The 14,322-nt window shown below is 32.0% G+C and overlaps 2 protein-coding genes and 2 non-coding genes across 5 annotated transcripts; 2 read left to right on the top strand and 2 right to left on the bottom strand.

Moving 5' to 3' along the window:
• Window positions 1-119: 119 nt before the first annotated feature.
• Window positions 120-1,888, top strand: LOC104751889 (mitochondrial uncoupling protein 5). Its single transcript, XM_010473938.3, has one exon. The coding sequence runs from the start codon at window positions 738-740 to the stop codon at window positions 1,680-1,682; it is 945 nt and encodes a 314-aa protein (XP_010472240.1). The 5' UTR covers window positions 120-737; the 3' UTR covers window positions 1,683-1,888.
• A 5,051-nt stretch (window positions 1,889-6,939) lies between these two features.
• Window positions 6,940-7,027, bottom strand: LOC147925944 (small nucleolar RNA snoR128). The gene has a single exon (XR_015585586.1). It is a non-coding gene; the product is annotated as a small nucleolar RNA snoR128 (small nucleolar RNA).
• Window positions 7,028-7,092: 65 nt separating this feature from the next.
• On the bottom strand, window positions 7,093-7,184 carry LOC147925943 (small nucleolar RNA snoR128). The gene has a single exon (XR_015585585.1). It is a non-coding gene; the product is annotated as a small nucleolar RNA snoR128 (small nucleolar RNA).
• A 2,266-nt stretch (window positions 7,185-9,450) lies between these two features.
• LOC104751888 (cyclin-D2-1) lies at window positions 9,451-12,108 on the top strand. Of its 2 annotated transcripts, none has more exons than XM_010473936.3 (6): window positions 9,451-10,270; window positions 10,535-10,621; window positions 10,720-10,818; window positions 10,902-11,097; window positions 11,221-11,348; window positions 11,494-12,108. In XM_010473936.3, the coding sequence occupies exons 1-6, from the start codon at window positions 9,962-9,964 to the stop codon at window positions 11,752-11,754; spliced, it is 1,080 nt and encodes a 359-aa protein (XP_010472238.2). In that variant the 5' UTR covers window positions 9,451-9,961; the 3' UTR covers window positions 11,755-12,108. The 2 variants fall into 2 exon arrangements, with proteins under 2 accessions (XP_010472238.2, XP_010472237.2); XM_010473935.3 differs by having other exon boundaries at window positions 9,632-10,270; window positions 11,491-12,108.
• Window positions 12,109-14,322: the final 2,214 nt, after the last annotated feature.

Genomic DNA, 14,322 nt, shown 5'->3' with positions numbered 1-14,322 from the left:
TAAATTCTATTTTAATTTTTAACAGCAAGAAGATTGTTTATCTCATATGAAAATATAGTTGTGTTTGTGTGAAAATAAAATTACTAATTTACTGATTCGATAAACTTTGACTACTTCGGTTAATTTTTTATTCTTACATATTCAACTTGCCTCTTTTTCTTACTCTTTCATTAATAAAAATTTCCATGACTAAAAAATTAGGGTAAAGCTGAATAGACATATATTATATGATCCAGAAAAAAGATTTAAGTAAATATTTAGAAAAACAAAAAAAAAGGAAAGTCGAAGGATACTAACACAAATTTTATAGGAAAATGACTTTCTCTTTCCTTAGGAGGCGCATATTAGCAACAAGTCTCCGCGTTTCCTCTCGCTCTTCCCTTATTTAAACGCTTTCGTCTTCAACCTCTCAAACACATATCTCTCTCTCTCTCTATCTCTCACACAGAGTCATTAATACTCAAACCTAAAAAAAAAAAACCTCTGTTTTGAACAGCATATGTCTCAAAGACCTCTGATTCCTCATTCTTCATCTATAGCTTTTGGTCTCCATTCTCATCTTCTAATCTCCAGTGAGATCAGCTCTAACTCTAACTGGTCTCTCTAGAAAAAAAAAAAAAAATCTAACCTTTTTTCAAATTTTCTCGCCTACTTTCCCGGAAAACGCTCTCTCTGTTTTTTTTTTTTTTAAGAAAAAGTTTTGATTTTTCGATTTCTCCTAGGAAAAAAAATTCAAAATGGGTCTAAAGGGTTTCGCTGAAGGAGGAATCGCATCGATCGTAGCTGGTTGTTCAACTCACCCACTTGATCTAATCAAGGTCCGTATGCAACTCCAAGGCGAATCAGGTCCGGTTCAAACCAATCTCCGACCAGCTCTCGCTTTTCAAACCTCCACCACCGTCACCGCGGCGCCTCCTCTACGCGTCGGTGTGATCGGAGTCGGATCTCGTCTAATCCGGGAAGAAGGCATGCGTGCTCTGTTCTCCGGCGTCTCCGCCACAGTTCTTCGTCAGACTCTGTATTCAACCACTCGTATGGGTTTATACGATATCCTCAAGGGGAAATGGACTGACCCGGAGACAAAAACGATGCCTTTATCGAAAAAACTCGGCGCCGGATTCATCGCCGGAGCTATCGGAGCGGCGGTAGGGAATCCGGCGGATGTAGCTATGGTGAGGATGCAAGCCGACGGTCGTTTACCTTTGGATCAGAGGAGAAACTACAAAAGCGTTTTAGACGCGATCACGCAAATGATCCGCCGCGAAGGCGTGACGTCGCTGTGGAGAGGTTCGTCTTTGACTATAAACAGAGCAATGCTTGTGACTTCGTCGCAGTTGGCTTCTTATGATTCGGTTAAAGAGACGATTTTGGAGAAACGGTGGTTGGAGGATGGGTTAGGGACTCATGTGTTGGCGAGTTTCGCTGCGGGGTTTGTGGCGAGCGTTGCTTCTAACCCGGTTGATGTGATCAAGACGAGAGTGATGAATATGAAGGTTGAAGCTGGAGTGGCGCCGCCGTATAAAGGAGCGGTTGATTGTGCGTTGAAGACGGTGAAGGCTGAAGGGATTATGGCTTTATATAAAGGGTTTGTGCCGACTGTTTCGAGACAAGCACCGTTCACGGTTGTTCTGTTTGTTACGCTTGAACAAGTTCGCAAGCTGTTTAAAGACTTTGACTTTTGATTCAAAAAAGTTGAAAATTTGATGATGATGATGATGATGGTGGCGACAATAAGTTTTTTTTTTTGGGGGGGGGGGGGGGGGGTTCTAATTTATTTTGATTAATTTTAGTAGTTTTTATATTAAACGTATTATTTGTTCTCCATTTGTTTGAATAGATCTATGGTATGAAGTTTGTTCTCAATAGAAGAAAAAAACAGTTTATTTGATATCATTATTATTCAAGGGAGGTATTTACACTATCGAATAATTAGATCCATTTTTGTTAATTTTTGAACTATGTAATATTCTCATTCATCGAAAAAGAGAGCTATGACATATTCTTTAGAAACTTTTCTAGGAGTATTAGTCAAAAAGATGATTCGTTAAAAGATTGAAAATCTTGTGAAAATCTACGGTAGTTCCAGTCAATGTTCATGAAAGCACTGCATCACCTAACTTTTCAAAGGGCAAGGTTTCTCACTTAAATCAATTCTTGAGATCCATTTATGGTAGTTTTGAACTATGTAACATTCTCACTTTTTCAAGGAAGCTGTTTATTATTTCAAAGATGAATCTTTACAAAGATCCAAAGTAATCAATGTTCAAGAAAGGACTAACCACCTAATTTTATAAAAGTTTTATTAGTTCCAAATAGTAATGCTTAGACAGTTTATGTGTCGTGTAGATGTTGATTATACATATGGTATTTACTATTTACAGGCAAGTTTTTTTTTTCCACTTAAACCTTTTTGTCCAATAAATATAGAGGTTTAATCCGGATATATCAAACTCATTTTTAATTTTTGTGTTATTAGGTTTTATATTTGTAAATCACAATTAATAGAAATTAAAATGTGGTAATATTCATAAGGATTTCAAAGTATGCTTTAGAATCATTATTTAAAATACATAGTTGAATAACATTCCTTGACTAAAGTCTCAAATCAAAATCATACAAATGCATTCAGATAACAAATTTTATGTTATTCAGAATTTTTAAAGAATTCTAAAATCCTTTTAAAATCCAAAAGCATTTCAAACATTAGGGATTATTGATTACTTTAAGAGATTTTAGAAGATTTTCTTGCTTAAAAATACATATATCTAAATTTCATAGCTTTTTTTAAGTAGAATTTAGAAGCATTTAATAACAAATCCTATCAATTTCCCTAAAATTTTCACCTAAAAATTAAAATCATAGAAAAACTCATTAAAACCGATCAAATCATGTATATAATATAGGATTGAATACAACCCACTTTTTAAATATTACTGGTGCATGTTATCTATATTAAGATTTTTGAAATACATTTTGTGTTATGCCCTTTAAGTTTTGTTTATTTAAAAAGTTATTTACAACATTAACCCCTAAAAAATTTCCATAACTAACATTACTCCAGATTTTGTTTCCTAAATATTTTACATTTTCCATTCCAACTAAAAAATAACATTAATCAATATAGAAATGGAAACTATCATACATTTAACCACACATTCTGTTGTGTTTTGAAAATATCTGAATCATTCGCAAACAAAGAAAACAACAATTTGATTTCCATTTTGTTTTCTAAAATCTGTGAGCTTTGATTCTTAACGTAAGAAAAACTTCGATTGATATTTATTTAAATATCATAATTAACATAGATAAACTTTAAAAAAATTTAATTATTATGAATATGTAAAATTAAAAAGTCTAAAATACTATATAATGTGGTTATATAGTAGATGAGTTATAAAGAGGACATGTTGGAATTCATAAAATATTATTAAATTTGTGTTAACACGGGTTAAATCCTCACTTAATTATTTATCAATACGACTAATATTAGAATATTTAACAATAAAATCAAGTTGATTTAACTAATATTGAATAAAATAATTAAATCATTAGGAAAAATATGACTTAATCACAGCGTATAAATTACTGATTATATATTTAGATCCCTTAGTTTTTGTTATAATAATTAAAAATCAAAATAGAATATCAAACACTAAACAAAACAAAGTAAATATAACAAACAAATGGTCATGAAGTGTGTTGCTGGTTAAAAACAATATAAATATTTAGCCGCACAACAATCGAAAAATTTAGTTATTATTCTATTTACAAAAAATCCAATATTTAACAAATAGATACAATATAAAATATAAATTATAATAAAAATTATATGCATGCGGTGTACTGCGGGTTAAAATCTAGTATCTTATTATATAAACCTTGGTTCTCAAAGTTAGTAACTCAACATATCATGACACATGTCAATTTTAACGATTAAATTTCAAAGTTAGTAATTCATCGGATCGTGACACATGTCAATTTTAACGATAAGAAATCACAGTTTTAAAGCTTGATAAAAAAAAGCTTAAGATAATTGTAATCTTATTATATTTAAAAAAAAACTAAGATAAATATACTATGTGTCATCCATATCAAAGTTTCACTGTTATAAAAGATTCTCAACCACTATACGGTAAAACAAATATACTATATATCATCCATATTTGTTCGTATAATTATACTATATAACCTAACACATTAAATTTTATGTCATTGTTTGCACAAAAAAATAAATAAATAAACTTTATGTCTCTATGGTTAGTCAATTTCGGACACTGAGTGCTGCAACAAGATTTGTGAAGGCACATGCGAAGAAAACGAAGACAATGAAAATCATGAAAAAACTCGATTGGCAGTCTTGGAAAAAAACTTGAATTGAAGTTTGAACTAATTTTTTTATTATACTAAAAATCTTACTATATAAAATAGGGTTTTCAAATTAGTCATTAACATGATCATGACACGTGTCAAGATCACTGATGGGATGTTGACACATGTCAAAAAAATATTATTTTTAAAATAGATAATTAAGAAAATAACATCAAATCTAAATAAAATTTACATGTTTATATCTAAAATAAAATTCTAAATCAAAAATGAAAATTAACAAAACTAATCTATTTTCCATTTTACGTTATAAGATTTTGACATGTAGAAACAAAAAAGTAATTCACTAAGCATGTATATTATTAGCTTATTAATAAATAAATAGTGAATAACAAATTTAAAAAGAATAACATAAATTATGTCAAAAGAATTATTATTTTTGAAACATAATAGGACAGCTAATTAAGAAAATAACATTATATCTACATAACATTACATGTTTCTATCAAAAGCTTTAGTATTTGATTTTTTTTCCTATATAATTTTGTCGATCTATTGTGTGGGTCTTTCATTTTGGCATAATTATAGTTCTTATATGTCAATTTGTAATTATACCAACAATTTTAGTAATTATAAGAACTATAATTATGCCAAAATGAAAGTAAGAAACATAAAATTTGTTTAATTTGTTTATAAGACATTTTATAGGTGATGATAAAGAGCATACTTTAACAATAAAATAATTTTGGGTGTAAGAGCATATTTTTAATGGTAAAATATAGAGTAAATCATATGTGGTTACTTATTAAATATTGCTTTGATCAGTTTGTTGCATGTAAAATATTTTGTAAATAAGTTGTGAAACGTTTTTGAAATTTGATAACAATAATATTTGTAATAATGAGTATTTGGCAAAAGTTTTAGTGTGATATAATTTAGTTTTAGATTATTGTAATAATTGTTATAATATTTTAAAAATATAAAAATAGAAATAAATGTACGAAGGTAAATACAAATATTTTCTAACTTAAATTATTTATATATTTACTTTAAGAAATAAATTTTCTTTATATATTTTCAAAAAATGGTTAAAGGTTTTAAATTTATTTTCTTTAATAATTTTTAAACCCGCACATCGTGCGAGCCCTTATCTAGTTATACATAAACAACAACAGCAAACGATTTATTTTAATTCTTTTGGACATATTCAAATAATTTTTAGAATTATTTGTGAAGAACCATTCCTATGATAAGATCAATAATTGAATGGTTAAACAAGTTGATGACAATGAAATAATATTGCAAAACGTTAAGATTACATCAAGTCAACCCGAATAGTTCATACATAAAAAGACAACTCGGAGAATCAGTAACAAGCATCCACGTGTTTTTGGTTTGAGATGCTTTAGTTTTACACATACGTTACCATGTGGAATCTCACTTCAACAACAGCAACATCATCAATCTTTGAAGGGAATACGCGCCTACGAGAACGCACTTTCCACACGTTTACCGACTCGTAAACTTAATTCTCTTTTTGAGTCATCACAACTCAGAAGAATCCAATTCGATCATACCATTCGTTGCTTTTTGATATGGATTGTTCTCTTCTTAAGGAAAAGAGAGATACTTTCAAAACTGTGAATGTGGGTTTTAGAGTTACCTGATCATTTCGGTAACTTTTTCCTTTCTATGGAGTAATGTTTCATTGTCAAGAATAAAATTGTGGTAACAACAAATTGGAAAAGAAAAAAATCTACTTTTTGAATAGGATACGAAACCGCTACACAAACACATACCAAACTATTCCTTTGCCTAGTAAAGCATAACTGAGGGGATAAGTGTGGACTATGAAACTTAACCATGTTACGAACCTAACACATATTTAACTTTCAAAAATGTTACCAATGATATTTTGTTTAGCATTTTTAACTTCAGTTCAAGTTTTATTGAGTTGTCTACATGTTGATTTGTTCAATGTGTTGTGTAAAATAATAATTTTGTTTAACTTTAGTTCAAGTTTTATTTGAGTTGTCTACATGTTGATTTCAAAATATGGTGAAGCAACTTATTAAATAATATAAGGTAGTAAATATATCATTTTGCTAAACTTTGAAAGAGTAAACAAGATAAAGTGTGCAACAATTTTTATGAGATCTACCAAATGTTACAAACCAGAATCTGTCACAAACAAACATAACAACAAGTCAATATAAAATTTGATGTGGAGACAGGAGAGTACTTGTCTCAAGCAAAATGTAGACATGCTTCCAAGGGGACAGATGTTGCTCTGCCCCCCCCACACTACAATTAAAGAATTTGGATATCTTTCTTCAACAATTAGATTGATTCAAAAACCTTATAGTTTTCAGATACATTCTTAGCCAAGACTTAGTATTGCAATCCTTGTAGTTCAGAGGCCACATAATGATAGAAAAAAATACAATCTGATGGTTGAATCCTATTAAGCAAGTTCGTATCAAAGCTACGTAGATAAACTCAAATTACAACTAAACCAAATACAAAACTTAGAAATCAATCACAACAAACTCAACATAACTCATCAACTAAACACAATGAAAATTTTGAAAGAATTTAAGTGATGTTTTGTAGTTGCTCAGTTAACCGCTCAGGTCGACATTATAGTCGCTGACTCATAAAGCACAATGCTTTCAAATCATATTTTTGCTCATCACAGTAACAACAAAACAGAACAAAGATATCAAGAAAAATTCTCAGCAATGTCTACAAATTTTGATAAAAGGGTTGCTCAGCTAACCGCTCAGGTTCGACATTTTTGTCGACCGTTCATTAAGTGTAAACACTTTCGATTAAACTATAAGATCTCATCATTGCAACCATAAATAAGAAAATTCACATAATCGCTCCAAACCTTGAAATACAGAACACGAGATTAAAACACCAAGCAGGACTAACTTAACATTCCCTATAAGATCGAGAGACAGAACCCTAATACACTTTACATGTACTACCGAAGGAGATTAGAGTTTCAAAAACCGCACACCATAGAAGAAACACGAGTGAAGGCTGTGAAGCTATAAAGCAAGAAGCCGAGTGAGAGAATTAGGATTTCTCTGTTTTTCTACAAGATGAGTTATTTATAGTGGAAGACTTTTAGGGTTTTTAGCTAATGGCCTTTGAGTTACTTACTTACATATTGGGCTTTTTAATGGCTAGTCAGATATTAGCTATGGGCTTTGATTGGACTGAATTCTAATCGATTTGAATATGATTGGTAGGCATAAACAAAAATTTCAATTAAAAAATAATTTGTTGCGGACCAACTGTTTGTAATAACATTGTTATATAATGTGAAATTAATTGTATTGTTTTTTTTTTAAATTACAGCTAATCCATAGGTAATAATAAAGAAAATATCAATTCATATAAACGACCATGACTTATGTGTTATTACTTATTACCATCACTTTATCATCACTCGAGTCTAAATCTGACATATTACAATGTGCTATCAATAACACAATAATACCATTAACTGAAAAGAATATGTTAGGCTCCAAACCTTTGCATAAAATTAATCAAAATTATGTTGATAAGTCTTTGACCGGTGGCTGCGATGCTACAGGGGAAAACGTATATTAGGCTTTTGGGTAGTGTAGATGATAGCCAGCTAAGAGATTAGTATTGGCATTTAACCATCAGTGCTCAATAAAATCGTATATGCTTGCATCACAAAATCCAAAGGCTTACGCCCAATGTGGAATAGCTTACAACTATCAAACCATAGAGTTACCAAGATGTGCCAGAATAGTTTTTTTTTTTGGACCTTTTGGTGCTTTTATATACAAACTCATAATAAACAAATAAATAAATAAATAATACTTCTGGTTATGTGGAATAAGCGTGATTCTTACCCAAAGTAAAGTCACAAATTTTGTAGTCAAGTGGTAAAGCAATTAAGGATGGTTTAATAATCGTTAGATCCATCCTGATCTAGTGGTCAAGCGCATCCCTGTAAAGCAGACACATGTAGCTTCTTCACTCTGTTTGACAAAAAAAAAACAAAAAAAAAAACAAAAAGTAGCTTCTTCACTCTAAAACTTTAACTAGTTATGAGATTCAAGAAAAAAAATAAAAAAATTGTGATATTGTAGTCTTACACAAGACATGTAGACTATAAACTCTAATTGTTAGCATATTATTCAAAAATAACATCTCATTTTTTTCACATTTCAAAAATATTTTAATCAATAAACTTTTACACATTTTCATGTTAACTTATAAGTTCTAAAAAAAGATAGTTGACCAAGAATATAATATATTTTGAAACGTCTATAATGTAATAAAAAATTATATATATAGAGTAACGTCTTATTTTCTTCTTATTGTGTCACATGACCATCGTGATTTACTTTCATATATAACGTATATCACTATTAGAAAAAGATAACATGTTTTTCTTCAACAATTAAAAAGTTTTTCAAAAAACTTGAATGAAATTGTTTAGTTAATCTTTCTCTTCCTCAAGAGTGATACTTTCACTTAAAAGGATTAATAACATCCATCACATTAGCTATATCTTCATATGTTCTAATTGTTTTCATTTCTAAAATTTCTAAGACTACTAATATCATTCATAACAAACATCTTATGTACTGAATAATTTTATCATGTAACTAACACATATTGAGAATTATTTTAGAGTTGTTTGGACCTTTAAATGATTGCACCCATATACATATTAAATTTTGTTTAAAAAATCATAAAAAATAAAATTAATGTTAAGGTTTCTATAATTTGTGTGGTATTAATTAAAACCTAGTGTCATATTATCTTTATGTTAAATTGTGTGACCATTAGCAAATTTCGTGAAAACGACCTAACCTTCATGATAAAATTAAGAAATAGTCGAATAGTTTCGTCTTGTTAAAATTTAATGATCAATTTGTAACTAAACTTCTTTTTAAAGTTAGAGTTCTAATCATTAATAGATTTCCTTACATATCAAATAATATTTTTTTTTAATCTTGAATCGTGCATCTTTTCATTAATATACAAATTTTTATCGTATTTACAAAATAAAAACAACGCGACAATCACAAAACTATTATAAATAGATGATAACACTAGTCTATCTAACTCAAACATGATTTGCTTAAGTGAAATTATCCATGTAAAATATACTAGTAATTAGCAAGTATATATATATATTGTCAAAAACATAGTTTTAGCTACATTTTTTGTTTATTAGAATTTTATTTCTTTTGGACCCATGATATTAATACATTATAAATTTAATTTAATATTATTTTGTTGTATACATATTTTCTCTTAGTGTATATTCTGTGTATCCCAATTTCGACTCTGTGGGAGTGGTCTCTCTCCCCCTCTCTACCCTAAAACACACTCACCCACTTCCTCTGTATAAACCTCTCTCTCTCTCCTCTCTTCTTCCTCCCTCTCTCTCTCTCCTGCCATGAAAATCGCAGTTCCTCAGAGACACAACCTCCTCCTCAGAAATAATCTCACATCTTTGATGACTTTTGCTTCCTTTCACTTTATTGTCCGAACGCTCTGAAAACTTTTCTGAGACCAAAAACAAACGAATTAAAAGAGACTATTTAATAACATAAAACCAAAAACCGAACTCCCCATGGCCGAGAATCTCGCTTGTGGTGAGACCAGCGAGTCATGGATCATTGACAACGACGACGATGAAACCAACTATGGCGGCGGATTTATGAATAGTCATCAACTTTTCGGTAAAGACGACAACTTTGGCGGCAACGGATCAATTCCGATGACGGGTTCCTCTTCGACTTCGTTGAGACAAGACAGAATCAGAGAGATGCTGGAGAAAGAGATTGAGTTTTGCCCTGCTGGAGCTGATTATGTTAAGAGATTGCGTTCTGGGGATTTGGATTTGTCTTTTAGAAACCAAGCTTTGGATTGGATTTTAAAGGTTTGTGATTCTTGCTTTGATCTGTGTTTTTCTTTTTATAAAGAACACTCAAACCTGTGTTTGGTCTCTTTTTTTTTTTTTTTTGATTGATTTTTTAAAGTGTCTTCTTTGATCATTTAGATAGATCATACATATTTAATGGTAATAGAGAGGCTTCTGATGTATTTATTAGAATTCACTAGTGAGATTAGTCGGATCTTCTCAATAGATTGAGTTTTTTTTCTGAGTTGTGTCTTTAATGACAATTGTTCTTGTCTGGAACAGGCTTGTGCTCATTACCATTTTGGACATCTGTGCATTTGTCTATCCATGAACTACTTGGATCGGTTCTTAACATCCTATGAATTGCCTGTAAGTTGAATCAATTTCTCCGGATTGGTGTGTTTTTTTTTTTCTTATAATTTTCCTTCGAGACAACCGCTGATCGTGTGTGTGTTTGGATTGTGTAGAAAGACAAGGCTTGGGCTGTTCAGTTACTAGCTGTCTCTTGCTTATCATTAGCAGCCAAAATGGAAGAAACTGATGTGCCTCAAATTGTTGATTTACAGGTGCAACACACATTTTTAGTCCTTTCATAGCTCAGTCGCGGGTGCAGTGGAACTAAATCTTGACATGTTCTTGATATGCGCAGGTGGGAGATCCCAAGTTTGTTTTTGAGGCCAAAACAATAAAAAGGATGGAGCTTTTGGTACTCAACACATTGAATTGGAGATTGCAAGCTATAACTCCATTTTCTTTCATTGATTATTTCGTCGACAAGATCAGCAATCACGTGTCAGAGAATTCGATCTATAGATCATCACGATTCATCTTGAACACCACCAAAGGTGAGTCAATTGTTGAATCCGGAAGCAAGCTATAGATAATGTTCTTTCCTTGTTTTTTTCAACTATATTGCTCTGTTTTAAAGGGGAAGGTTTAATAATAAGTTTTGTAAAAATTGAATGCAGAAATTGAATTCTTAGACTTCAGGCCTTCTGAGATAGCAGCAGCAGCGGCAGTGTCTGTTTCCATTTCAGGGGAAACAGAATGCATTGATGACGAAAAGGCAATGTCTAAACTCATATACGTTAAACAGGTAGACTCATCAAATATCTTTAGCTTCCGTTTGGTTGTAATGACTTGAGCTATATTAACATACCCGCATAACCAAAATCTTGATTGTTGCAAGAACGCACATTTCATTAGAATTTGACTAATGGATCATTTGTCCTTGTTAGCAGGAGAGAGTGAAGAAATGTTTGAATCTGATGAGAAGTCTCACAGGAGAGAATGTGTCGGGAAATAGTTTATCGCAGGGGGAGCAGCCGCGATTAGAGGCAAGAGTGGTGCCGCATAGTCCTATTGGAGTGTTGGAAGCAACATGTTTGAGCTATAAGAGTGAAGAGAGAACAGTTGAGTCATGTACAAATTCCTCACAGAGTAGTCCAGACAACAATAATAATAGCAACAACAACAACAACAAGAGGAGGAGAAAACAATGAGAGAGAATAAAAAAGAGTCATCATATACATTGCTTTTTCCAACTCCAATCCATAAGAGTCATGACATTTGAGGTTCCTTTTATTTTTGGTTTATTCCTTCTTTTTTGTTTTTACATAAAAATTCTCTATAATTTCTCATTTTCAGTCGGAAAAATTGGATTGAAAATGAGAGTTTTTTTGTGAGAGAGAAACAAAAAAGAAAAGAGAGAGAGAGAGAGAGCTCTTTTCAATGAGAGACATCCCTAGGTTCATGTTCTTGCTCCAAGGGACTTTTTTTTGTTGTTGCTACATAATGTAAGAGATAATAATATACATAAAAAAAAGAAATAGAATGAGAATCAAATTTTTATGTTTTATCGTTGTGTATTCAAAGGTGACCCTAAAGGGATATTTTTCCTTCTTCTAATTTTCATTCACAAACAAATATCAATACACGAATTTGTTGGTGCACCAAAAAAAGGGGTGCAAATATGTGATAAACTTAAACAAACTCATGATATTTTTAGTGGTTAAAGATTTATCTTGTGGTTAGGAGGCTATGGTTCAAATATTTTTATTATGATTTAAAGTTATATTTTACCTATTAGACGTATTAATAAACGGATTTTACACAAACTTTAATTAAAAAATTTAGTCCACATTTTTCAAAAATCTTGAGTTTTAGTTTAAATTACTGAAATGTCAGGGTTTGAAGAAAATTGATTAATGTTACCAATTAAAAGCAAGAAAATGACATAATTTTGGTTTTTGAAAGAGAGAATTGCATGTTTTTGGGGATTGGAGAAGAGAAAACCATAATGGGCCCTGAAAAGAGGTTTTACTGGGCCCGCCAAATTTTGTTTTGACTATGCGACCGGTCAACATCTCTTCTGCTGCTGCTGCTGCTCTCTCTCCTCGTGTTGAGAAAGATAATAATAAAATCTCTGTGCATAAGAAACCTTGGGAATCTACTGCCTTCTCTTCCAATTACTTTATACTATTTTTTTTTTTTTTCACATATACATCATTATTTTATATTTTTGATATATTCTTTCGCAGTTTAAGTATTAGTCTTAAAATAATTAAATGAGTTTGGTGATCACTACCCATTACATACATACACAGCACCACAGTCCAACGTACTAAGGACATATATGTGTTCAGTCCAACGTACTAAGGACATATATGTGTTACAAGTACAAGTAGATTGTTTTATAACTTTTCATAAGCAACTAACATACCGACATTTTTTTTATTTAATTAGTGTGATTGCCTGATTGGCTTATTTCTAAACGGATGAGTTTTCCTTGTTTTGATTTTGTAAATTTTGCGTGTAGCAAAAAAACTTTTAACAAAATGAGTTTGAAGTCTTTTGAAAGGAAATAAGAAGAATCAGATTTACTTAGATAGTGTAGTATTAACAACTTGAATCTTATATCTAAAACTTGTTTTTTAGATAACCCTCTCTTGTGAAATAAACTCTTCCATACACGAACTTCGAGACAACCCATTCACTTTCACTCTCCGGCGTCGGAGGGCAATAAAAGCTGTTTCCCTCTGCTTCAGTTTCTCTTTTTCTAGATTTCCTTTTATTATCTTTTTCCCCTTTTTTCTAATCTTTTGGTACCTCTCTCAATCTCTCTTGGAAACCCCAAACCTGGGCAATTCATCAATCAAATATTGGATTTGGCTTCCGGCGAACCCATCCATCTTTCTTCTGTACCCAGTCTCCATAACCACGGATCTGAAATCCACTGAATAAATCAAATCACAAATCGAAATTCCGTTTTCACCTAAAAACTTCACCTCGGCTTCGTTGATGGCGGGAGAGCCTGTGCTTGTACCATCAGCTGCACCTCGCCGGGGGAAGATGTCGACGGCGCACGACGTGTTTCTTTTCAGGACCATGGCTTTCGCATCTCCTTGGATCTCCGTTTCAACCCCATTTCCTTGCCAAAACTTGATTGGAGCACAATTGTTTCCTCCAGAGATGTATAGCTCATTGCATATCTTGTCAATTCCTCCGACCAGCCGCCGCGAATCGATCAGCTTGGGGACACCAAACGAAAACCCTAGGTTTTCCTTGGTGGACTTGAATTTCGAAGAAGGCCCATTAACAGTTTCTATCCTTAAGCCCACATCACAAAAATCCAGGTTCATTCACTTTGTTTGGCAAACACTAGCTCGTATCAAGGTCTAAGCTTTGGATATATTCTCTTAGGTAGCAGAACCCTATTGGGATATACACCAACTAGACTGCTAGTTTCGCTAAACCAATCCTTTAGACCCCTGGTATATGCACTTCATGTGTTATTCGTTTTGGCTCCAATGGTTCCAAAGTCGCTTGGCGTTTCAGTCCTGAATTCTTATTGCCAACAGCCTGATTGCGGTTATGATATTCTCTTAGCCATCAACCACCCTGTGTCAATACCAGCTAGGGAACCCAACCATCACTTAAAGATCAAAAATTCTATAAGTTGTTCAATCCCGCCACCTTTAAAAACCAACACCCACCAATTGCCGGGAACACTAAACCATTCATTGTCTGTGTCATGTCGACTGCAAGCTTTGTGTGAAAGCCTTAACCTC

Source organism: Camelina sativa, chromosome 16, assembly GCF_030686135.1.
Source record: "Camelina sativa cultivar CO46 ecotype springtype chromosome 16, ASM3068613v1".
Lineage (NCBI taxonomy): Eukaryota > Viridiplantae > Streptophyta > Magnoliopsida > Brassicales > Brassicaceae > Camelina > Camelina sativa.
The sequence above is the reverse complement of the archived record's forward strand: the minus strand, read 5'-3'. Positions and strand labels throughout refer to the sequence as shown.